Source organism: Mercenaria mercenaria, chromosome 17 (genome assembly GCF_021730395.1).
Source record: "Mercenaria mercenaria strain notata chromosome 17, MADL_Memer_1, whole genome shotgun sequence".
Lineage (NCBI taxonomy): Eukaryota > Metazoa > Mollusca > Bivalvia > Venerida > Veneridae > Mercenaria > Mercenaria mercenaria.
Genome location: NC_069377.1, coordinates 11,190,466 through 11,216,743, shown reverse-complemented (window position 1 = coordinate 11,216,743; position 26,278 = coordinate 11,190,466). Strand labels below are relative to the sequence as shown.

Here is a 26,278-nt window from a genome sequence, read left to right as displayed (position 1 = left end):
CAAAATGGTTGAAAAAAAGTTTTTATTGAACAGACGAGTTTAACAATCTTTAAACAAATCCGTGTTAAAACTGATATACATGACGGAACTATTTGAATTGCACATGGAATGATTTATGTTGTCAGTCTCAGCACTCGGTTGATCTTTGTGACTTTCAATTTGTGGTAATAATAGTCTGGCGGACGAATTCGCCTGCCTAAAACGGCGCTAGCACTCTTATTGGCTTTTTGATGGCGTCGTGTAAAATTACCACCCGTCTTTGCAGACGTATGAAAATGATGTGCGTGCCTTTACAATAGTGAAGACTAGTTCAAATTATAAATCTTTCAAAAACAAACATCTGCACTCTCGCATGATTTTCAAAACATGTTCTTGTCATTCAAACATCTATATACAATTCATGACTTTGAAGTGTTTTTATGTAAATATTCACAGCGTCCGACGTCTAATCAAAAGACGCCGTTGCCACCACTTGTTCGCCGCCCTCTACAAATGCAAATCGACAATACTATTCCAAAAATCTGGAAAAAAAAGAAATATGTATATGAAACAAGATAAAAAGTAAGATGAAAAAGTAAGATGAAAAGGAAGCAAAATCAAAATATGAGAATATAAACATTTGTTTTCCTTAAATTTATCTGATGTTACAAAGATTTTTATACAGGCAGGTATGTCTTTTATATTCATAACTGAAATCGTTAAAGTGTTGAATTTGAGATCAAACTGGAAAACTGCAATCACTGAAATCAAACTCAAAGTGGACAAATCAGAAGCAAAATGGGCAACTGTGATTTAAATCAGTATCACATGGATCAATCCTTAAACAAAACAAATATGTCGCTAACCTACAGTTTTGTACGAAAAATACAAGCGTTGTACATTGAAAACCTTTTGATTTAGTGTTTGGACATGACGTATTGCAATAATTTGGAATATACTAAACTAAACAGCTAACCCGTTATTAGTTCTTTTGCAAGTAATTAAAAAATTACTGAACGTACAATTTTGAAATCAAGTCTACTCTTAGAACAACAAAATCAAATTATCTGCTCATTTTACCACTTCAATCCATCTTTGAAAAGTCACTAAAAACATCTAAAATTTACAAACTAGCGAAAATAGTTATGAATAAGTTGTATATATTCATTTTCTAAAAACACATCTTTCACGAGTATTTTTGTGACTTTTTAAAAATGGGCTTTGGTAGTAGAATGAATAAAATCATATCTTTGGTTAATCTAATACTAATAAAATTTTGATATATTAACCTAACCAGTGGTACTGGATTCTGTACCAGTACAAACCTGTTCTCCTCAAGTAACTGCTAACTTCCCTACATGAATCAGAGGTGGAGGACGAATGATGTCAACCACAATGTCTTCTGTCAAATCGTCAAGGAGACTGGTTTAAATTTTGCATGCATGTATATATAGTCTAAGGCATATAGCTTTGAAACTTATTGTATATTTTCTAATTACCAACCTTAGTAGGTCAAGTCCGATACTTCTTACATGTATTTTTGCCAAATTCTGCCCTCTTTTGGCCTTAGAAAATCCTGGTTAAAGTTTTGCATGAAATATACTTGTCAGAATAATTTGTATATTTGATATATTGATAACGTTACACATAAGCACAGATAGTGCATGACTCCCTTTTCATGCTACCATTGCCATAAGTATTGTTGAATTGCTGTTAATAATAGAATTTGGGTCATTTATGGACAATTTGGGTTAATTACAGTGTTAGCTTGATCCCAGCAACACACATTATGCTATATACATGTACAATAGAAAAAGGGAAGTAATCGGTGTAAAATACTCTGTGTAAAATACTATGTTCGAATTTGAACCAGTCCGAAACAAGTTCCATAAATAGAACCAATCAAAGCTCACATCTGCTTAGGTATAAATAGGTAGATGGATGACAGAGAGATCATTCTGTATCCAGCGATCGAAGAAGACACATCGAGGATTCAACTAATAATTTATCCCAGTACCTTAATAAGGAAGTTATTGCAACTACACTGTCAGGACGGATTAATTATTAAAAAGAAGACGTTTGAAGTTCATAGACTAAAGAAGAGTTGCAGAAGTGCAACAGCGCTTCGAGCTATCGGGCCAGTGCATAGGAGTGTTACCTTAAGGGTAGTTGAATGCTATAGACGATAGTAAATATAGGCTGAGCATCGGAAAGCTGAGACAGAAACATAAGTTTTGGTAATCTACTGACATAGTAGGAGAGTTCCAGCTTATAGACGAGGTTCAGCGTTATTGGCAAAGTACAGCCGAGGCATCGGGGTTATACCTATATGGTAGTTGAATGCTACATGAGATATCATTAGGGCGTTGAGCATCCACGAGTCAGGGCAGTCTTATTGAGCTACAGCTTTAATTAAGAAGGCGTAGGCTCAGCATCTATGCGATAGCACTCGTATGTTGATAGCTCACCTGAGCAATGCTCAGGTGAGTTTTTCTGATCGCTCGATGTCCGGCGTCCGTCGTCTGTCGTCCGTCAAAAACTAGGTCACTAGGTCAAATCAAGGAAAAACCTTGTGTATGCGATAGAGGCTGTATTTTTGCAATTGATCTTCATGAATTTTGGTCATAATGATGACCTTGATGAAATCTAGGCCAGTTTGAAAAAGGGTCATCTGGTCATTGTGTATGCGATAGAGGCTGTATTTTTCAATTGATCTTCATGAATTTTGTTCAGAATAATTGCATTGATAAAATCTAAAAAAGGTTGGAATATGGGTCATCTGGGGTCAAAAACTAGGTCACTAGGTCAAATCAAGGAAAAATCTTGTATATGTGATAGAAGCTGTATTTTTCAATTGATCTTCATGAAATTCGGTCAGAATAATTGCATTGATGAAATCTAGGTCAAGTTAGATGATGGGTCATCTGGGGTCAAAAACTAGGTTACTAGGTCAAATCTAAGAAAAACCTTGTGTATGCGAAAGAGGCTGTATTTTTCAATTGATCTTCATGAAATTCGGTCAGTAAGATTGCGTTGATGAAATCTAGGTCAAGTTTGAATATGGGTCATCTGCGGTCAAAAATTAGGTCACTAGGTCAACTCAAATAAAACCTTGTATATTTGATAGAAGCTGTATTTTTCAGTTGATCTTCATAACATTTGGTCAGAATGATTGCCTTGATGAAATCTAAGTCAAATTTGAACACGGGTCATCTGGTGTTAAAAACTAGGTCACTAGGTCATATAAAATAAAATACTTGTTTTAAATTCAAGAGACCACATTTTTGGTCCAATTCTAATGAAAATTGGCCAGAGTATATGTTTCAATGAAATCCCTTGGTCAAACATGTTTGCACTGTTATGGTGTGTTTCTCAGGTGAGCGACCTAGGACCATCTTGGCCCTCTTGTTGATTCAAAGACATTGTCTGACGGGAACTTCGACAAAAAGACCTGTCAAGTATAGTATCTCCAGCCTATAGGAGTTTGAGCTGATTTTGTGTTGAATGTTGATAGTTGAAACATTAAGTGCTTTTTGCCTAATCCCTGAAATTAACTAGCTCTTAACTGGAATCATAAACGAATCATTGGTAAACAAATCATTTAGGCAAGGTAGCCAGAGGAAAATTTATGTAGGAGATATTTGGTCTCACCAGCTATGCGTTTTAACAAAGGACATTCTATTTCATTTGTCAGCTAGTCTAAGACATAGTCATCTTAGCGATTGGACCCATTTCATTGTTCAAGACACTAAAGGCGTAGGCACTTCCCTTGGTCATATAATTCGTATCCTGACAATTTTGGGGTCTCGTTCGGGATTCATATCCAAGGAGGTACAGAGACTAGTGATTTTAACGTTCTGTTGGTGTACCAGAAGGCGCCGTGACTGAAGGTGGTCTAAGCTACTTTGAACATAGTTTCAGATGAAAGTTCCAGCTTAAGGGTTTAAGATGAACTACGATAAATGGGTAGCGATGGGCGAACAAATAGGCTTTTCGGGTACAAAGCTGAGCGATTATGTGGATAGAAAAGAAAAGGAGTACACCAAACGCGAAGAGCGTATGTTGAGACGAGATGAGGAAAGGCGGCGTCATGATGATGAACAACATAGGTTTGAGGCTCAAGAAGCTGAGAAGAAACGACTTTTTGAGCTTGAACAGGCCGAGAAGTTACGGCATTATGAGGAACAACAGGCAGAAAAGAAAAGATTGCTTGAGATGGAACGTTTAGAAAAAGAACGGATTGTGAAAGAGCATGAGTTGGAAATACTTAAGATAAAGGCTGATGCCGGCGCTTTGGGAACTGGTAACAGCACAGAGCATCTGAGTAGTAAGACACTACGGCCGAGACTCGAAGTTCGAAGAAGTAAAGAGGATATGGATGCATATCTCGAACGATTTGAACGGTTTGCAAAAAGCCAGGGATGGAAAGAAGAGACATGGGCTGTGAGCCTCAGTTCATTACTTACAGGAAAAGGCCTGGACGTATATACAAGCATGCCTCCAGACCAAGCTAATGACTATACTGCATTGAAGAAAGAGGTTCTGAAGCTTTATCAGTTAACAGAGGAAGGTTTAAGGTTGAAGTTTAGGGAATGCTAGCCAGAGCAAAGTGAAACTGTTTTTCGGTTCATGGCAAGGCTGGACAGGTATTTCAGTCGATGGATAGAGATGGCAGAAATTGACAATACGTTTGAAATGTTGAAATATCTTATGATTACAGAACAGATCATCCAAACCGTTTCCACAGACCTTGCTTTGTTCTTGAAGGAAAGAGTTGCAAAATCGAGAGCTAAGATTACACATTTTGCAGAACAATATATTGAAGCTCATGGCGGAACTATCACTTCTAACCACATGAACAGAAGAAATTTGTCATGCAGCAAGGAGCCACAGCCTTCGACCGAGGTTCAGCCAGTGTATCAGCCTACGCAAAGAGAAAGGCCAGCTTTGAAAAGGCCCACATGTTTCATATGTAATAAGGAAGGTCATATAGCTAGAGAATGCAGAGACCTTAACAAGAGAAAAATAAGCGGTGCTACTTTGGCTAGAAGAGGAATATATAACGATAGAGAGTGAGAAAGATATGAAACGCAAGACTCTACACCTAAAGACAGGAGAGAGGAAGGCAAAGCGCAGAAAGACAGACAGTCTGATGACAGGAAAGTTTCAGCCTCAGTTATAGAAGTATCATTAGATGATGAACGGTTAAAAGACAACATAGAATTGAATGGCTTATGTTAGCAGGTGGAAAATCAATTTCCTTTATAGCAAGCACTTGTTCCATTGATACAACAACCGGTGAAAGGAACTTGGTGTTGAAAAAAGGATATATAGGTGATAAAGAAGTTCAGGTTTTGAGAGATACAGGGTGTGAGTTGGCAGCTGTCAAGAAAGTGGTGTTGAAGAAAGAATATATAGGCGATAAAGATGTTCAGGTTTTGAGAGATACAGGGTGTGAGTTGGTAGCTGTCAAGAAAGATCTCGTATCAGAGAATCAAATGTCAGAAAAGAGGTATCTTATGGTTGCGACAGATGGACGTTCAAGGACCGTTCCTGCAGCAAAGATACAGGTTGATACACCATATTTTACAGCTGAAATTGAGGCAATGGTCGTGCCAAACATGATATGCGGTTTGATAATCGGTAATATAAAAGGAGTTTCAGATAGGCCAAATATAAACTGGAAAACTCGAGATGAAAGACAGTGTTCATCCGGCGAAGATGTTGTTGCAACCGGGATGACGAAAACCCAGCATGCAAAACATGTAGAAACTACGGAACCGTATGAGGTTTGCAAAGTCAGAAAGCAAATATTTAATGTTGAGCAAATGAAAAATGCTCAGAAAGATGATGAGACGATAAAGAAACTTTGGATTTATGCTTCAGATAGAACGAAACTGAAAATTAAAAGAGGTTTCAAGTTTCAGTATGAAGTGGGGAAAAACGTATTATATAGAATCTTCGAGGAGAACAAGGGCAGAGTTGTTAAACAGATAGTAGTCCCAACACCTTTCAGGAGAAGTGTTATGACATTAGTTCATAAGTCAATAGTCAGGGGACACTAATCAGCCAAAAAGACAGTTGATGATATACGAATAAGTTTTCACCGGCCTGGTATAACAAATGAAGTAACAAGGTTTTGACGGTCATGTGATGAATGCCAGAATGTTAAGACTGACTCGGCATCGAAACGTAATAACATTAGAAATGATTCGCAAGAATATAGACATCCAGATAGAACAGAAAGAAACTGGAGACAATCTGATGTCAGACCAGAGTCACACAATTGTGATGACAGAGGATGGAACCGAAATCATGAGGGGTCATCTATTAAGTACATGAACAGAGGATCACGTTGTCATAACAGAAAGGGTATAGATAGAGATATTTACAGACGAGATGTCAGAGGTTATAAATACCGTGGTTTAAATATATCTGAGCATAAGAAAAGTAATGGAGACTAAATGGCATAAGAGATGATCTCGGTAAAGGATTTATGCGTAGGTCTGACAGGAGTTATCATGTAAAAGAGGATTCGGTGATAACAAATATTATGTCAGAATTGATGACAAGTACTCTTGCGGTGAGACGAACAAATGAATATTATTCATGATGATAGTAAAATAGAAAGGTAAGGAGGTGAACGTTGTATGATATTTTTGAAATCATATACTTTATGTTGAGTCTTTTAGAATTTTTTGATCTTAGATACTAATTTAAACAGTATATGACTGAATGTATGTTATTTATAGCAATGGTACATTTTGTTCATGACTTTTAAAATTTAAGAAATAGTAAAAAGAAAAAGAAATTTTGTATGCAAATCATTCCTTAAGTTTTTGAAAAACTGAAAGTATTTTCTTGAGGAGGGGGGCTATTTTCAGAATAATTTGTATATTTGATATATTGATAACGTTACACATAAGCCAAGATAGTGCATAACTCCCTTTCCATGTTACCATTGCTATAATTATCTTTGAATTGCTGTTAATAATAGGATTTGGGTCATTTATGGACGATTTGAATTAATTACAGTGTTAGCTGGATCCCAGCAACACACATTATGCTATATACAGTAGAACAGGGGAACCAACTATTTGTTAGAGCAAGTATTCGTTGTAAAATACTATGTTCTAATTTAAACCAATCAGAAACAAGTTCTATAAATAGCACTAATCAAAGCTCACATCTTCTAAGGTATAAATATGTAGATGAATGACGGAGAGATCATTCTGTATATAGCGATTGGAGAAGACACATCTAGGATTCAACTAATAATTTATCCCAGTACCTTGATAAGGAAGGTATTGCAACTACACTGTCAGGGCGGATAAATTATTAAAAGGAAGACGTTTGAAGTTCATAGACTAAAGAAGAGTTGCAGAATTTCAACAAGTTTCGAGCTGTAGGGCCAGCGCATAGGAGTTTTACCTTAGGGTAGTTAAATGATATAGACGATAGCCAATATAGGCTGAACATCGGAAAGCTGAGACAGAGACATAAGTTTTGGTAATCTACTGACATATCTCCAGCATATAGGAGTTTGAGTTGATTTTGAGTTAAAGGTTGATTGTTGAAACATTAAGTGATTTTTGCCTGATCCCTGAAATTAAATACCTCTTAACTGGAATCATTTACGAATCATTGGTACACGAATCATTTAGGCCACGTAGCCAGTGGAAAATTTATGTAGGAGATATTTGGTCTTACCAGCTATACCAGCAAAGGACATTCTATTTCGTTTGTCAGCTAGTCTAAGACATAGTCACCTTAGCGATTGGACCCATTTCATTGTTCAAGATACAAAAGGCGTAGGCACTTCCCTGGGTCATATAGTTCATATCCTGACAATACTTCACTATATTGACTCCTGATATATTTGAACCACGGCGTGTTCACTATTGTTACTCCAAAATGCACATATTAATTTGAAACTAGGTGATAGCATCAAGTCCCATAACTTTGACATGTAATTTTGCAAAATTATGTCCCCTTTTGAACTTAAAAACTTCTGGTTAAAGCTTTGAACGCAAGTTACTATCTCTAAAACTAATGTAGATACTGGATTGATACTCTATAGATATTTTAACATTTAAGGTAATATTCTTACTTCTTGGACAACAATTCGAATAGTCGAGCATTCTCTGTCTTACGGACAGCTCTTGTTTTACTACCGTCAAGATATTTTCATACTCTGTGAGCTTGAAGAACATTAGTTTTGTAAGGCAAACAAGAGCAGAAAAAGCAAAGGTCACCGAATTCGTTTTGATTTTAAAGGACATTTTCTTCCTCCGCTGTTTAAGCATTTCTGCAATTTTGTAAAATAATATCCCACTTAATATATAGGTATTTAAGGTCTTACAGGTTACTATGAATACAAGGTGATATCAGTATTATATATAAGCATAAATATCACTGACATAATTACCCCACCCACTTTATTTTCAAAGCTCCAGAAAAAACGTATATTTTAGTCTACAAAAAAAATCTGCCGTTAAGATCTGATGTGCTATGTTGACAACTTTTTATTTCAATTGTTGATCAGAACCAAACCTGATCTACTTTAATAGATATTTGAAATGACCTACCCCATTGTACATTTTATATCAATTTTTTGGCAACGCCAGTCAAAATAAGGGTGAAAACATTATTTTTTTTTTGCAACAAGTAGAATCATTTGTTTAAATGGTACATAATTAGCCGTCTTTTAATTATTTAGCATCAAGTTTTGGTAAAAGTTTTGTTAGAAAGAAAAACTCGAAGAAACATTTTTCAAAAGCGTGGATATCCAGAAAGAAAACGCCCGTACACTCTTAAAGATAGTATACACTTTATAACTGCAATGGTAGTTTATTAATTAAACAACAGTATCGAGATAAATAGTTGAAAATGGATATATACTCGGACAAGCACAATTAATACAGCTAAGTTAAATACATTTGATGCTGATTTCAACAATTAGTGAACGACTAGAAATAGATATATTTAAACCTTTTAATATTATTGCTATCAATTGTAATTTGGTGATGACCAAAAATAAATCTGCGTAAAATAACTTTAGTTGTTAGATGATCGAAATCAATCTTCATCCACTGCCCTCGCATAATGGTCTGGCAGACATGACATAATGACTGTTGATGTATAACAGTGATCTGCATAAATACTAAGTATTGCATATTATACCTGAATTATTGCGATGCCAACTGCAACTCCAATTATAACACCGAAATGTGATTTAATTTTGTCTTCCAAACTGTTATAGCATCCCTGTAAATAAAATAAGAACTGTAAAAATATCTTTAAAAAAATGAATATATACAACTTTGGACTTAAATGTGGTGGCCAAAATAATACCTCAATTTTATACACACAAAGGGTATTGATCAACATTTTAAATTTTCGTTTAATACTCTTTATTAGTGGCGGTAGAAATCATATATCCTAATTATGTTTCCTGTACGTCATTTTAGGTAAATACCATTTTTCTTGTGTCCGGTTTTAACGAAATTAGTACCCTAAACTTGTTGAATCAGATTTTAGTCCATTGACAGATTTGTTCAAAACTTTAACATCTGATCATTTATACTTACTGTGTTGACTTAGTAATTAACCTTCAGCTTGCTGGTAGCAGTGATTTTGCCTTTGCAGACCAATACCAGCCTACACTGATCATAGTCTGCATTGTTTGATATTTAGTCAGTAAATAGTGAACACCACTTTTAATAGAAAGTGGTACTGCAAAAACTTAATGATGGAACTGTCATTCCATTTTAAAGATTTAGAAGGGTAAAGGTGAATACAAGTCAGATTTTCACTGATGCTGTTTTTAAAATTAAAATTTCTTAACCCGCAATATAAAACGCTTACAGTGAATGGCGTTGGGAGCACTTACCACTGTCTTGAAATACCTTTTATTTGCTTATTAACATGATACAAGTAACAGCGTAGAAGATTTTTCATGAAAACAGTCGGCATTGAGACTGGAAATCTAAAATTGTCCAAAGACTTAACAAAACACTTTTCTGCTAAAATGGCTTTTGGTATAAACTATCTGTCATATAATTTTTATAGGACAAATCACTGTCCCTCTACCTCCGGGACCATCCATGAGTAAATGGCTTTAGCATACCTGTGTTTGCACAAATGTTTCTCCTATTGGTGCATTTCCCATTTGGATCTGTAAGGCCTGTTCTTGACAAGCAGTCCCGTCTACTGGTTTTGGATGCTCGGGGTCTTTTTTTGACAATATACAACAAGTTTTCGGAACGTACTGAGTCTTAGAATAAATACGAAGTTAAAAATAATGTATGATAAACCACATTATTCAATTATACCATAACGAAAAAATATACTATATATTCTTCTTTATCTAGGTGTAGGGAAGGAGCGGTTGGGTAGTAAATATGGAAGAGGTAAGGTAAGCGTCGAGTTTCAACAATATTTCAAGTGGCACTACTCTAGCATAAATTACAAATCTACACAGCGTGAGTTCAAGTCCTCGCTCCTCAAACTAAAACTTACTGACATTGGGATAAAAGTCTGGTGTGTAGCTGCTATACACCTGACACGCTAAAGAACCAGACAGGTGAGATTCTGGAATTGGAGCGTCTTCTGTATTTTGCACTATCCTCCCACTAACATTACTAACAGTCTTCTGGAGGTCTTACAGCTGGCGACTATAAATAAGCTTAATATTCCTTCAAATTGTTACGGAAAACACTTCGGCCGGGGATCAAACCCGCGATCACACTAGTCGTATTATGTGCTTTACTACCGAAGATAGCAGGTTATACCTTTGAAATAGCTACAATTTCTATCCAGCTTATTGTCAAATGAGAATTGTTTGCCTTTATCTATTTAAACCGGTTTTTTCCCGTTAAAATGCGGAGATACAGGTAAATACAATTTAATGAAAGAAAATTACCGTGGGTGTAAAGGTTATGTTTGTATAATCTTTTGGTCCTTCCGAGCCACAGCATTGCAACTGAAGAAAACAACTATTATAGAATTGGGTCATTTGGTAATGAATTTTTGAAAGTGATGTCCAAAATAACTCACAATTATTTATAAAAACAACAAAGGTACTCTTTTAGTGTAACCTTAGATATCAGCGGAAAATATCCCTCTGATTTTGACCAAAGTAAAATATGACTGGCTTTTATTTTTGTGGTTTGTTGTTTTCGAAGAATTTTTAGTTATTTCGTGGGACATTTGAACTTTCTTTTCCAGTAATACGAGTCATATCAGGGGGGAGGGGGTAATTATAAAAAATGGATTCTAGAATTTTTTTAACTGTATTTATCTATATTCGAGCCTTTGGCAAATGTAAATAAACATGATTATTAAGAATAGGATTTAACAAGAAATAGGTATATTTCATGTTCATAACAAAAATGTTGCAGTCACACACAACTTGCATTATTGTTACAGTAAATGATAAATGTAAAGGCATTATGAGCCTTTAAGAGAGAGGTGCAACTGTTTGAATAATTGAAAACATTAAAACTCACCCATGTCTGCATGTAATCCCAGGCTTTTGGTAGAAGTTCGTTACCAGGATTGTATTTCTCAAATGATTTCGATAGCACACCTTGTAAATTATCGCCAATCTACAATATCAATGAATAACACTTTACTACGACAAACCACGTGACTGTTTTTGGTCTCGGTATTAAATTATTAGCAAAAATTCGGACAAATAATTATTGAAAAGCATTAAATTGAATGAGATTCAGTATTTTGAATGAAATTTATTTATTTTCTCCCTATTCAACATCTATTCTTAAAAGAGCATCGTTTTATAAATGTTTGTTAAAAGATGTGTTTGATAGAGAAGAAGCCATACTTAAAATCAAATATATTATACCAAATGCCCATACCTTGCCCTTGGACACTGCTGCAGTTATACCGCCGGCGAATTCTCCAATAAATATAATGACCAGGAATACAAGGTACTGGAAATAAATGTAACTCAGGTCTCAGTCTATTTTCTGTAGGCATAAAAAACATGAAGGTTTGTGTTTAACGCAAGTGGCTGTAACCATTAGCTGTTCAAAAAGTCTTTTTACCATATGTTTGATGTCATTGGAGCGAAATAAAGCCATTACATATTTTGATGTTGCACTTGTTTAATAATTCTTCGACGCTGACGTCAATGTCATTTTAAACAAAAAAGACGTCGGTCGTATATAGTTGATCTATATTGAGTAAACAAAGATGAAACTTTAATGTTTCAGCATAAAAAAACTAACATGTGATAAAAAGAATACTAGTTACATTTGTGCCTTTCCACATTGATTTTTTGACCATTTTAAACTCGCTAAATAAAGTTGATAAAATGCTCGACAGAGTCTCGCATTTTATTATTCTATTCAACTCGATTAATAAATTCAACACGAAAAGACAACCATGTAAAATCCTCTCTAATATACATTACTTAAATTGCATATTATGATTGCCTGAAGACAAATACGAAATATACACACCTTTACCCTAAGCCTTATTGTAGGGTTGGACATAAGGGGGAGGATGGAATTATTGTTTATTATACTCGGCAACAGAATTCAAACCCTACTCAGCTACCTCAGTTTGATATGAGTCATCAAGTCAAATTGTAGTGGCTTCCGTGGTCGAATAGATTAAGGCCGCTGACTTTGAACCACTTACCTCTCATCGTTGTTGGTGCGAATATCGTAACTATGAAGTTAAAATTATTTCACGTAAGAAAGCTTTCCAACTAGCTTACCGAAGGTCGGTGATTCTAACCAGGTACCCCCATCCCCGTAACCGGAATATTACACTGATCGGTACGGTAACTGTGGTCTTTATACACCGCTAAAAGCTAGAAAGCCGACTGTGTTGGTGTGACTTAAAACCAACGAAAACATATATAACACCAGCTTACTCCAACAATGAAGAATTTGCTTTTGCTAGCACAACAAGCTGCCAGGAACCCAAACACACTGACATTGAGAACGAAACTGCCAAAACCAATGAGAATACATGCCGCTGTGAAGAGTGACTTGTCATTGGAGTCGAACTCGACCAAGTTCTGCATGTTCACAACATTGTTGTCCACTACGACCCATATCCCAACACCAAGCACAGCTATTCCTGAAAGCTTTGAGAGAGAGAAAAAAAATAGTTTAGCATAATATTATTAGAAAACAAACCAGTCATAACAGTATTTGCCAATTTACATTTTCAATTTGAAAATGCGCATTTTAAATCCAGAGGTTAGATTTATTACCATTCAAAATGTGGTGCACTGTCGACGATAATTTCTTTTAGAATTTCAATAAATATTACTAGTTTCGTGTTTCAGACTAGAACTGATATATAACTAGGAGTTACGCTACTGCACAAGGGGTCACGATACTGCACAGGACGTGGTTCAGACCTGATTTATTATGCGGATTCGCGATAGTGCACACGTCGTAGTTCAAAACGTAAATTATCAGTCACGACAATGAACGTCGTGGATCAGTCCCTGAAGGTTTTGAAGAGTCACGATAGTGAACACGTCGTGGTTCAGATCTAATATATTATGAGGGTTTAAGAAAGTTAACACGTCGTGGTTCAGATCTGATATATTATGAGGGTTTAAGAAAGTTAACACGTCGTGGTTCAGATCAGATATATTATGAGGGTTTAAGAAAATTAACACGTCGTGGTTCAGATCTGATATATTATGAGGGTTTAAGAAAGTTAACACGTCGTGGTTCAGATCTGATATATTATGAGGACTTACGACAGTTAGCACGTCGTGGTTCAGATCTGATATATTATGAGGGTTTAAGAAAGTTAAGACGTCGTGGTTCAGATCTGATATATTATGGGGACTTAAGACAGTTAGCACGTCGTGGTTCAGATCTGATATATTATGGGGACTTACGACAGTTAGCACGTCGTGGTTCAGATCTGATATATTATGGGGACTTACGACAGTTAGCACGTCGTGGTTCAGATCTGATATATTATGAGGACTTCCGACAGTTAACACGTCGTGGTTCAGATCAGATATATTATGTGGAGTTACGATAGTGAACACAACGTGGTTCAGATCTGATAGATTATGAGGAGTCACGATAGTGAACACCTCGTGGTTGGGACCTGACCGGTTATGAGGATTCATGATAGTGAACACGTCGTTGTTCAGACCTGATAAATTATAAGGAGTCACGATAGTAAACACGTCGTGGTTCAGACCTGATAGATTATGAGGAGTCACGATAGTGAACACCTCGTGGTTGGGACCTGACCGATTATGAGGATTCATGATAGTGAACACGTCGTGGTTGGGACCTGACCGATTATTAGGAGTCATGATAGTGAACACCTCGTGGTTGGGACCGGACCGATTATAAGGAGTCACGATAGTAAACACGTCGTGGTTCAGACCTGACAGATTATGAGGAGTCATGATAGTGAACACCTCGTGGTTGGGACCTGACCGATTATGAGGAGTCATGATAGTGAACACGTCGTTGTTCAGACCTGATAAATTATAAGGAGTCACGATAGTAAACACGTCGTGGTTCAGACCTGATAGATTATGAGGAGTCACGATAGTGAACACCTCGTGGTTGGGACCTGACCGATTATGAGGATTCATGATAGTAAACACGTCGTGGTTCAGACCTGATATATTATAAGGAGTCACGATAGTGAACATCTCGTGGTTGGGACCTGGCCGATTATGAGGATTCATGATAGTGAACACGTCGTGGTTGGGACCTGACCAATTATGAGGATTCATGATAGTGAACACCTCGTGGTTGGGACCTGACCGATTATGAGGATTCATGATAGTGAACACGTCGTTGTTCAGACCTGATAAATTATAAGGAGTCACGATAGTAAACACCTCGTGGTTCAGACCTGATAGATTATGAGGAGTCACGATAGTGAACACCTCGTGGTTGGGACCTGACCGATTATGAGGATTCATGAGAGTAAACACGTCGTGGTTCAGACCTGATATATTATAAGGAGTCACGATAGTGAACACCTCGTGGTTGGGACCTGACCGATTATGAGGATTCATGATAGTGAACACGTCGTGGTTGGGACCTGACCAATTATGAGGATTCATGATAGTGAACACCTCGGGGTTGGACCTGACCGATTATGAGGATTCATGATAGTGAACACGTCGTTGTTCAGACCTGATAAATTATAAGGAGTCACGATAGTAAACACCTCGTGGTTCAGACCTGACAGATTATGAAGATTCACTTCACGATAGTAAACACGTCGTGGATCAGACCTTACAGATTATGAGGTGTCATGATAGGGTACATGTGGCACTTCAGACGTGATAGATTATGAGGTATCAGGATAGTGCAAGTGTCGCACTTCAGATCTTAAAGATTATGAGGAGTCGTGATAGTCCCATAATTATTTCATGTGAGGATGTTATCATTTCATTTAGTGTGTAGCGGGTCGACCGTTGTTCTACAGTGCCTTCCCGAGCCTGAAACAATTCCGAGGTAGACAGATTGGTTTTTTTTCTTCTCCATGAAAAGCGATGAAGCAGCTACTCGTGTAGAACTTAGAATATTGTTGCACCGTTACTTAAACTTAAGTCAGTTTTGATTTATTAATTTTGTGTTGCCCCACCCCCTCTTCCTTATCGTTAGACTATTTGCACTATCTATCACTCTATTATCTCTAATAAGGTACACATTGAAACTAGTTTTGGCTTGATATAACAAAAATCGATTTATTTGTTATACACAGTTTAAAGCATAGCAAAACTTCCTTCTAGGGCACATTTATATAAATATACATTGATCATCTTGTAAAATTTCGGTTGCAATGTCGGTTTTAAATATTGGTCATCCGAGTATGGAACCCCAGGATCGGACTCGAGGACAATACCAAATTTAATACCGAGTGGTTGGGGCACAAAATGTTATGTCCAGGATATGTAGGACACAAAGTATGAAGACATTTTAATGACTGCAATAGATATGTCTCTAAGACATAATAAGTTTTGCTTTGATTTCAAGGGTTCGAATCCAGGTCGGGCCAAGGGGATTTTTGGAATTTGTTTCTTATCATGCAAAAAAAGAGTATAAGTGGTCCGAATTCCATTGCTGTAGGTTCAAATACAGAAAGTAAGTCAGCTGGTCATGGTAAAGGTCGGTGAATGTCAGACTCAATTGAAGAACCTTCCTACTAAATTTGTGAGTCCTAGACCCAAGCTATGCAGAGTTATAAGGTTTTGATACTAAAGGTCACAGTAATTTTGACTTTTGCCAGCAGGGTCATGTACTGGTCAGGAACAACCTTTCTACTAAATTTGAAGGTCCTAGCTCCAAGCATTGCCGAGTTATCAAGCATTTTGGTACTAAAGGTCACGGTGACCTTGACCATGATCTTTGCCCTAAGTGTCATCTATTGGTCAGGACCAACTTCCCTACTAAGTTTGCGGGTCCTAACATAATCACTGCAGAGGTATAAGCTTTTGTGGTACCAAAGGTTACAGTGACTTTGATCTTTGACTTCAAGGTCATCTACTCTTCAGGTCCAACCTCCCTATTAGTTGGAGAGTCCTAGGCCTAAGCATTGCCGAGTATTTTTAAAGTTTATTCCTATACAAGTCTATGTAAAACTAGGAAACCCCGGGCATGGCCTCTTTTCAGCCCAGAGGCATAATTTGAACAAACTTGGTAGAGGACATCTAAGCAATGCTACATACCAAATATCAAAGCCCCAGGCCTTGTGGTTTCAGACAAGAAGTCTTTTAAGTTTTCAGTTAAAACATATTTTTAGCTCCTGCGTCCTAGTTGTGCAATGGACCGGCACTTAACTATCTGTTTGAAAAGTTAAATTTTCGCACTCAAAACGGATAATCTACTACTGAGTTATTGAGGCGGTTGTCTAGATATCAGCTTGATGAAACCCTTGCCACTATCTTATTGACATACATTCGCTTTATTTTTTCTGTGTAACATCCTACTGTAGTGATTTGATGCGCTAACAGTCTATGTCCTCGCACACAACAAACTTAGTGGTCACTGATCAAGTAATTAATGGCTGTAATTTAGTAGTATCTGTCCTAAATCTCGTGAGTTTCACAATGGGCATTAGATGCATGAAATTGTTGCGCACAATGAGATGGTCGCAATGGGGTTTGTTTTCACATATTGACCATGCATTCGAATGTAATAACGTATGTAAACCTTTGTGACAAATAAGATGTTTGGCATGTTTCAACAACGCTACTTTTCCATCCTAGGGTTTAGTAATATTTAATACGCGGAGCCAGAGATTCGCCTCAATTAAGAAAGAATAATTTTAACGTCATGGGTTATTTCTAAGGTCACGAAGTTTGATTTGCCAGCTTGTAATGACAACAGTTTATGAGGTCAGTTGCTCAGTCAAGTGTGACTTACCAATTCTAAGTTTGTTGTGTTGTACTTACAATAAATATGATATTGAAAAAGATGAGTCCAAACTTGGCTAAGTATTCAGCACATCTACCCATGATTAACCTGGAAGAAAACAAGAAAACCATTTTTGAACAAGCATTATATATGATAAGACACAACTAAAGCTACTCGCCCACAGTTTTAGTGATTTTTTTTTCAACATTTTCATTTCCACCAAGTTTGGCATGAAATGCATAATTATATGGCACTGAAAATGATAAAGTGGATGAAAATTAAAGTTAGATATTGGAAAAAAAACGCAAGAAGAATGTAAGTTTTCTGCAGTATTTCAAAAGCGTTGCAACGTTTTACTACATTCTGCACAACATTTCTGGTTATTTTTTTAGAATATCTTGCAAAAATCTTATGTCAATAAGTGTGTACCACTAGTCACTCTCAGAGCACTCACTTTTTATGGACTATTAAAAGAAATTATTTTCACAAAAAAAGTCAAAGCCAACTGCGGGCGAGAAGCTTTAATTATGTCTTACACGCTGACAAAATGTTTGGTCGTTGTTGCATAAAAACCGTCCTCTCTTTTGCTGTAGTTTATGTATTTAATCGCAGAACGTCTTCTTTAGAAATTCACATGCAAGCACGTTCGAGTAAAGTGTTTGCTTTGGTACATTTTTATTGAACTCAGTTAAAATGACATAATGCGCATCTTACTGCACATAGTATGCTTTGGTGAATGTTTTATAAAAGCAATTTTTGTTGCTGTACATTTAAATGTGTTAAAGTAACGATAATGCTGCATAAGTATTTGAAGTTGATGCTTTAGAAATAAAGATATCGGCTTAATAAAATGATAGTTCTTTTCTTCAATCTTCTACGCAATGATCTCCCTTACCAATAGGCGTGAGATTTCTGAAGTTGAAGGGAAGCAATTCCTGCGTGCAGTTTGACTTTTCTTAAAAAGACTGCCCCAGTCAAAATAAGAAAAGTCATATTTGGAAACTTATTATTTCGTACTGGTGATAGGAAGAATTTGGTATATTGGGTTAAAAGCTATAATTTCCTCCAACCTTTTAACACTTACATCTATTTCAGCTGGAGTTTTACTTGAAAAATGCGCATAATTCCACTTTAAGGTTCGATAAATTTACATTAGGCGTAAAACAGGCCGTTTATCTTAACTACATTGTATACACTGAACAATTACTCAGAGAAGAACAATAGAAGGAAAGAAAAACAAACGACCATGTTTTCTAAAAATCCAGCATCAGCGCTTCTGGTAGTAACTACTTACGTAGCTCAAATTTTTCAACTACGAACGAGCACAATTTTAAAAAGTACACATGTGATGTAAATCAACTTATTGACAAAGACACGTTAATCTAACACACTGGAAGTACTCTTTATGGGTACGTAATTACGTTTGAAATAAACACTGACGTCAGTGTTTGACAAAGAAATATCTGCATGTCACCTAACACTATTTTGTCAATTACATTTCTATTTTTAACCTCAGAAATAACGGTACAACTACGAACTAGAAGCTTTCAGGTAACTGTATCACTTTCATAATTTTTTACGTGGAATAGAATCGACACAACCTGGCAATGCCATCAAGAGTCAAGAGTTAACAACCAATATTGTGTATAATTACACTCGTTGCCTAGTTTATGGTCGGCTCAATTCTAAAGGAATCATGGTCTCATCAGTACCAACCTACCGATTAAGTCTGATGTAAACCCATTAGAAAACAAAGCATTGTGTATAACAGGAAAATGAATATGTTTTTTCTCTGATTTGACCAATTCATCTAGTGCCGTAATACTTAACCATACCCAAAAAAGCGGCCGGACAGCATCATTTGAGGTCGATATTTCAGAAACTTTCGAGCGATACCCCCTCCCACACTTTACCCGTAAGTGCTTATATATTCTGGAAGCCTGTGATACATATAAAATAAAGTAATACTTATACCTACCAAGCTGTAAAATAATGTCTAGCTCAATTTAGATGAAGCTGATAATCAAAAGATATCCAACCTTTTATAATCAGTAAGATTTGGCGACTTATTTTCAAAAATGAACACCACGGATCATCGCGATTTCGCGGATAATCAGTACCGCGAATTCGCATTGTTTCGAGAACGGTTGATATCGCGAAGCAACCGCAAGGGCGTAACCGGGGGGAGGTGCGATGGGTGCGATCGCACCCCCACCCCCTTTTTCGGCAAAGCTTGCATCTTTCATTACACCAAATACCCTTGAATGTCCATTCTTTGATTTTTTCGGCTCGCTACGCTCGCCAACTTACTTATATTTACTACTATTGACGATGTAACATTTGTACAAAGTCTGTTGATGACCGTCTATATCTCAAAGATCAATGGACTGAGCCCCGGCAGCGTTTTTACAGATTTTTACCTAACGTGCAATTTTACAGAAGTTTTAATGTATCTATCAATACAGAGGACTGTTATTACATCTATCATATATTTTGATTGGTCAGCCATAATTGACAGATTTGCCAACACGTACTCGAGCTCAAAAGTCGTATTTACTGAAAGTGCGAAAAGAATAGTACATATGGATTAGGTGCTGATATGACAAATGCATTACACTATAAGTGTTTGTTTTTATTATGGACTTTGTACGAGTATTAGATCTGACCTTATGAGGAATTAATCTAACATATGTAATTCTGTATTTTTTACATGAACTGCATATGAAATAGCTGTATCTTTTTCCTTTCAGTATATTTTTAAATATAGATAGATTGTAAGAATAATACAGTGTCACGCTACAGCTGTTGAAAAAAGAAACTTCATTTTGTCGTGCGTTTTTTAAACGCCACGGCGACATTTCCGTTCATAGACATAGATTTTCCAGTGCTTTCGTGAATTTATATTAGATTTAAATTGACCAGAAAGCGTATTTAACCCCCCCCCCCCCCCCCATTTCTTTTCTTTCTATAACTGATGCCTAATTCACATTTGACCCGGGCGCCGTGCGATAATTTCTTGCGGCTTTTGGGGTATCGTAGATGGCTAAGGGCTACGGCGTATGTGTTCACATTATATACGGGCATCGTGCCATTTTTTTTTATTGTACAGGCTCTCGGGGAAGGCCGGGAGAAATCCGTACGGACGCTGAGCAGGGATTATATGGAAACTGGAGCAATGATATAATTCTTTCTTATTCCCAGATGGAAATCGTGCAATTTCAGTGCAGTTGCCGTGCAGTCTCTGCAAGCTTCCCACAGATATCGTACGACGCCCGTACTGTTTCCGTGCATGCAGAGGCTGCGCGGAGAAGATACAGTGACGGTACAAGCCTTGACGGCAGTCTAGGTGCTTAGAAATTCTGGGGGTCAGTCTGTTCACCACCTCCCGAAACATTGTTGGTTCGATTCTGAGGTAAGCTTAGAAGTCCCCATGGGATTCCCGCATCAACTTCTGCATCAGGGTGTCGTAGTTGACCCGTCTCAGCAGCAAGGGCTTCACGCACACCGTCCTCTTCCTGTGCCTCTGTCAGAACTGCTTCTCATCGAGGACGACCAGGCTCGTAATCATCTGCTCTCTTCTCCTGACTTGCCTCAACTGCAAACGCAGGTATGCCCAAAGGGGTCCGGCACATGAGTGGATTAAGTTTAATGAATTATTTTTGAGTCCTAGTGACATAATTATGAAAAAATTCATACCAATATAACTACTCCCTAGACTAGGGAGTAGTTATATCAGTATGATTTCTTATATAATTATGGCTCTAGGACTCAAAAATAAGTCATTAAACTTAATCCACTCATGTGCCGGACCCCTTTGGGTATGCCGCTCTGAGTCTTAGTTGTACTATCATTTCTCCGAAGAGACACATATTGAAAACATGTTGGGCATGACCAATATTTCTTGCATACCAGACGGGGATTTCCGGTATTTTTACCGGTGCTGGAAAAATCCATCTTACACCCCGGGATGACTCTCGTGCTTTAAATGACGTATTACGAACTACATATATGTAGAAGATTTATGTAGTTATTTATATTCAAATTCGAAAAACGGAATAAAAATCCAATACCTTGACAGTTCCTCTTTCTTCCTGATAGTATATTTCTCGATTCAAAACACGTTATTTTATCAAAAATTCATAACGTTACACTGGAACTGATAAAACAAAACCGGAACTAAACATAGTTATTTGTCTTTGAAACGTCATGACGTCTTTCCTGTTTACGGACGTTGCGCTTCCCGCGCTTTGTTTAAATACGCTGCTATAAGAAATAGTTCTGAAAAGAAAGCCGTTAGACTGATTTTATTTTTATTATTATATCTTGATATCGGTATGCAAGGTAAAGATTCTGTCACTGGTTATAGGTGCAGATGGGAATATCCGGCTCTCGGGTAACTGTTTAGGCGGTAACTCGGTAGGAACCTCGTTACCGCCTAAACAGTTACCCTCGAGGCCGGAAATTTCCATCTGCACCTATAACCAGTGAAAGAATCTTATAATATAACCATCTGAAAAATGTTCGCAGCAATGATGCAACCGTTGTAGGGCTGCCGCGCGAATTTTGCTTAATATCCGTGTGTTATCACGGGTACCGCACGGGCAGTATGCGGCAACCTTGCGGCAGTTGTGCGAGGCCCGTGGGAAGGTCCCATGAGGCTACAAGCTCCGTACGATTTCTTTTGGGCATCATGTCCACGTAAAATCGTGTGTTGGCTGCACGTTCAGCGCAAGGTTTTCATAAGATGCCCGTACGGGGATTGTGCAATGCCATCTGCGACATGTCTACGAGCTACGGGCTTTCGGTTTTTCTAATTTGTATAACTTTTCACTAAACAAAATCGTAGCGGCTGCAGAGCCCTTGAATCCGTACGAAAATCGCACTGCCGCCTCCTGCATGGAAAAGAGGATACGGACAGTCCGCGGGCTACGCGGATGCATCGCAGGCCAAATGTGAACTAGGCATTACTTGCCAAATATACCCACCTGTGTACATATACATGTAATTATTCTTTGTATCATAGAATATGATTTTTAGAAAGCTCAGAGCATTACTTTTATGCGAAAATGATTATGTATAGCTATATATACCTTTTCACAATAGTGGAACGAAATAATTATATAAAAATGACAGTTTAAGTTTTCTAATAAATGGTACAATGTTAGCTTTGTTTTATAAACAACAATGACCTTATTCTATGCACAATTCACCTGTCAAGTATTTGTTAAAAATAGTGTGTCTTTCTTGATACTACTTTTGTATTATTATCATTATCTTAACTTACTGATTACAAATAAATGGACGTTATGTACTATTCACAGAAAAAGCGATAAAATGAGTCACATATCTACCCATCAGTAAGCTTTCAAATACACTCTAAATCGCACGAAATGAATTCCTAATTTAAAAAAAATTCTGGGGGAGGCCCCCACACCCCCACCTGCGTGAGGGGGCAACCCCCTCCCTCACTTAGCCCCACTCGTCGTTTCACGACTCGTAATCGCACCTCCCTCTGAGAAATTCTGGTTACGCCTATGAACCGTCTCGATGATTTATCATCATACAGTTTTATGTCAGAATATAATACACACAAACGAATGAAAATGACTGGAATTTATCAAAATAATGCTTCAAAGTTTCGCAAAAGTGACGTAATAAGTCTTTGCATGTTTTAGAAAACCTTGAACAAAATCTAACATCAACGCTTCAATCTGCCATAGATATGATTTTCTAATTTGACCATCGCGCTCTTTATTTCTGGATCCCATACCGAAGAAGTTGATAACACAAAGTTATGATGACGAACGCCGAACCCATGATGACGAAAGGCATCTATAATAAAAGTTGAAACTGCGACGATGAAAGTGGAAACTACGAGAGTGAAATCATTAAATTGAAAGTCATGGAACAGATAATGAAAAGGCGAAAGTCTAAACCACAATGGTAAAAGTCGAAACCATGACGATGATGTCGAAGCTACAATTATAAAAGTCGAAATCTAAATCTCGATAATGAAAAACAAAACTACGAAGATGAAAATGGAAAGTATAATGATGAAAGTCGAAACCTCGGTAATGAAAGTTGAAACTGCAATTATAGAAGTGGAATCCACGATTGTGATATTGGAAAATACGATGATGAAAGTCGTCATTACAATGATGAAAGTCGAAACCTTGAGGATGAAAGATGAATCTACGCTAATGAAAGTCTAGACTATGATGGCGAAAACATGAGAGTTGAACGTCAAATATAGGACGATGAAAAGACGAGAGTCGAAAGTCGAAACGACCATGGTGAAAGTCGAAACCACGATTCTGAAAACGCAAAATTGAGAGCCGTAATCAATTAAATTTTCAACCAGAGTAAAGAGAAGACATTTAAACTAAGATCATTAATTAATGTTTCACGGTGCACCAACACAGAACAGGTTAAACTGCGTCAGAGGGACTAAACACCTCTTTTACATTGAAATATGGAAACAGGTACAGCTAAAATAAGTGTTCAAATTTATCCATCGCCCGTTAAGCTCTTTCGATGGTAAAATAATAGTTCCAATTCTTTTAATACACATATTGACCTAAACTGATCAACCAAGTCTTTTACATAACATAATTATAACACTTCTGTCAAGCTAACAATCTGTTAAATGTTTTAAGTTGATATCAACCATTACATCTGACTTAAGAATAAAAAGAATATTTACCTTTTGCTAATATATGATGTTCAAGTTGATTATCACCAGTTAGCGTCCAGTATATCCTCCCAAAATTCAAACTTTTTGATACAGTTGTCTTATCGACTAAGTCTCGTATGATTAGTGGAAACGCCCCCTTTGTTTACAGATTATGCTAACCATCACATAACACTTATACAAAACCAACGGAAAGCTGAAATTTCGAAATCGAATGATTATGTATAGCTATATATACCTTTTCACAATAGTGGAACGAAATAATTATATAAAAATGACAGTTTAAGTTTTCTAATAAATGGTACAATGTAAACTTTGTTTTATAAACAACAATGACCTTATTCTATGCACAATTCACCTGTCAAGTATTTGTTAAAAATAGTGTGTCTTTCTTGATACTACTTTTGTATTATTATCATTATCTTAACTTACTGATTACAAATAAATGGACGTTATGTACTATTCACAGAAAAAGCGATAAAATGAGTCACATATCTACCCATCAGTAAGCTTTCAAATACACTCTAAATCGCACGAAATGAATTCCTAATTTAAAAAAAATTCTGGGGGAGGCCCCCACACCCCCACCTGCGTGAGGGGGCAACCCCCTCCCTCACTTAGCCCCATTCGTCGTTTCACGACTCGTAATCGCACCTCCCTCTGAGAAATTCTGGTTACGCCTATGAACCGTCTCGATGATTTATCATCATACAGTTTTATGTCAGAATATAATACACACAAACGAATGAAAATGACTGGAATTTATCAAAATAATGCTTCAAAGTTTCGCAAAAGTAACGTAATAAGTCTTTGCATGTTTTAGAAAACCTTGAACAAAATCTAACATCAACGCTTCAATCTGCCATAGATATGATTTTCTAATTTGACCATCGCGCTCTTTATTTCTGGATCCATACCGAAGAAGTTGATAACACAAAATTATGATGACGAACGCCGAACCCACGATGACGAAAGGCATCTATAATAAAAGTTGAAACTGCGACGATGAAAGTGGAAACTACGAGAGTGAAATCATTAAATTGAAAGTCATGGAACAGATAATGAAAAGGCGAAAGTCTAAACCACAATGGTAAAAGTCGAAACCATGACGATGATGTCGAAGCTACAATTATAAAAGTCGAAATCTAAATCTCGATAATGAAAAACAAAACTACGAAGATGAAAATGGAAAGTATAATGATGAAAGTCGAAACCTCGGTAATGAAAGTTGAAACTGCAATTATAGAAGTGGAATCCACGATTGTGATATTGGAAAATACGATGATGAAAGTCGTCATTACAATGATGAAAGTCGAAACCTTGAGGATGAAAGATGAATCTACGCTAATGAAAGTCTAGACTATGATGGCGAAAACATGAGAGTTGAACGTCAAATATAGGACGATGAAAAGACGAGAGTCGAAAGTCGAAACGACCATGGTGAAAGTCGAAACCACGATTCTGAAAACGCAAAATTGAGAGCCGTAATCAATTAAATTTTCAACCAGAGTAAAGAGAAGACATTTAAACTAAGATCATTTATTAATGTTTCACGGTGCACCAACACAGAACAGGTTAAATTGCGCCAGAGAGACTAAACATCTCTTTTACATTGAAATATGGAAACAGGTACAGTTAAAATAAGTGTTCAAATCTATCCATCGCCCGTTAAGCTCTTTCGATGGTAAAATAATAGTTCCAATTCTTTTAATACACATATTGACCTAAACTGATCAACCAAGTCTTTTACATAACATAATTATAACACTTCTGTCAAGCTAACAATCTGTTAAATGTTTTAAGTTGATATCAACCATTACATCTGACTTAAGAATAAAAAGAATATTTACCTTTTGCTAATATATGATGTTCAAGTTGATTATCACCAGTTAGCGTCCAGTATATCCTCCCAAAATTCAAACTTTTTGATACAGTTGTCTTATCGACTAAGTCTCGTATGATTAGTGGAAACGCCCCCTTTGTTTACAGATTATGCTAACCATCACATAACACTTATACAAAACCAACGGAAAGCTGAAATTTCGAAATCGAATGATTATGTATAGCTATATATTCCTTTTCACAATAGTGGAACGAAATAATTATATAAAAATGACAGTTAAAGATTTCTAATAAATGGTACAATGTAAACTTTGTTTTATAAACAACAATGACCTTATTCTATGCACAATTCACCTGTCAAGTATTTGTTAAA

At 36.8% G+C, this 26,278-nt stretch overlaps 1 protein-coding gene across 4 annotated transcripts; it reads right to left on the bottom strand.

The window, feature by feature from the left end:
* Positions 1–5: 5 nt before the first annotated feature.
* Positions 6–26,278, bottom strand: LOC123537233 (CD82 antigen-like). 4 transcript variants are annotated; one of them, XM_053529026.1, is made up of 11 exons: positions 26,239–26,278; positions 25,914–26,097; positions 24,076–24,259; positions 17,411–17,480; positions 12,884–13,099; positions 11,859–11,933; positions 11,490–11,588; positions 10,904–10,963; positions 10,109–10,255; positions 9,163–9,246; positions 6–521 (listed from the first exon to the last, which is right to left on the bottom strand). In XM_053529026.1, the coding sequence occupies exons 4-11, from the start codon at positions 17,471–17,473 to the stop codon at positions 450–452; spliced, it is 816 nt and encodes a 271-aa protein (XP_053385001.1). In that variant the 5' UTR covers positions 17,474–17,480; positions 24,076–24,259; positions 25,914–26,097; positions 26,239–26,278; the 3' UTR covers positions 6–449. The 4 variants fall into 4 exon arrangements, with proteins under 4 accessions (XP_053385001.1, XP_045176811.2, XP_045176813.2 ...); XM_045320876.2 differs by having other exon boundaries at positions 26,260–26,274; XM_045320878.2 differs by lacking the exons at positions 25,914–26,097; positions 26,239–26,278 and adding an exon at positions 24,401–24,458.

What these genes read in the sequence shown, in the direction of transcription:
- LOC123537233 (XM_053529026.1), bottom strand. Translation starts at nt 17,473, where the DNA reads ATGGGTAGATGTGCTGAATACTTAGCCAAGTTTGGACTCATCTTTTTC. An exon ending in GGGATTACATGCAGACATGG is followed by an intron (nt 10,964 to 11,489) that starts GTGAGTTTTAAT and finishes TGTTTTCTTCAG; the next exon opens with TTGCAATGCTGTGGCTCGGA. An exon ending in TTGGCATCGCAATAATTCAG is followed by an intron (nt 522 to 9,162) that starts GTATAATATGCA and finishes TTTTTTTTCCAG; the next exon opens with ATTTTTGGAATAGTATTGTC.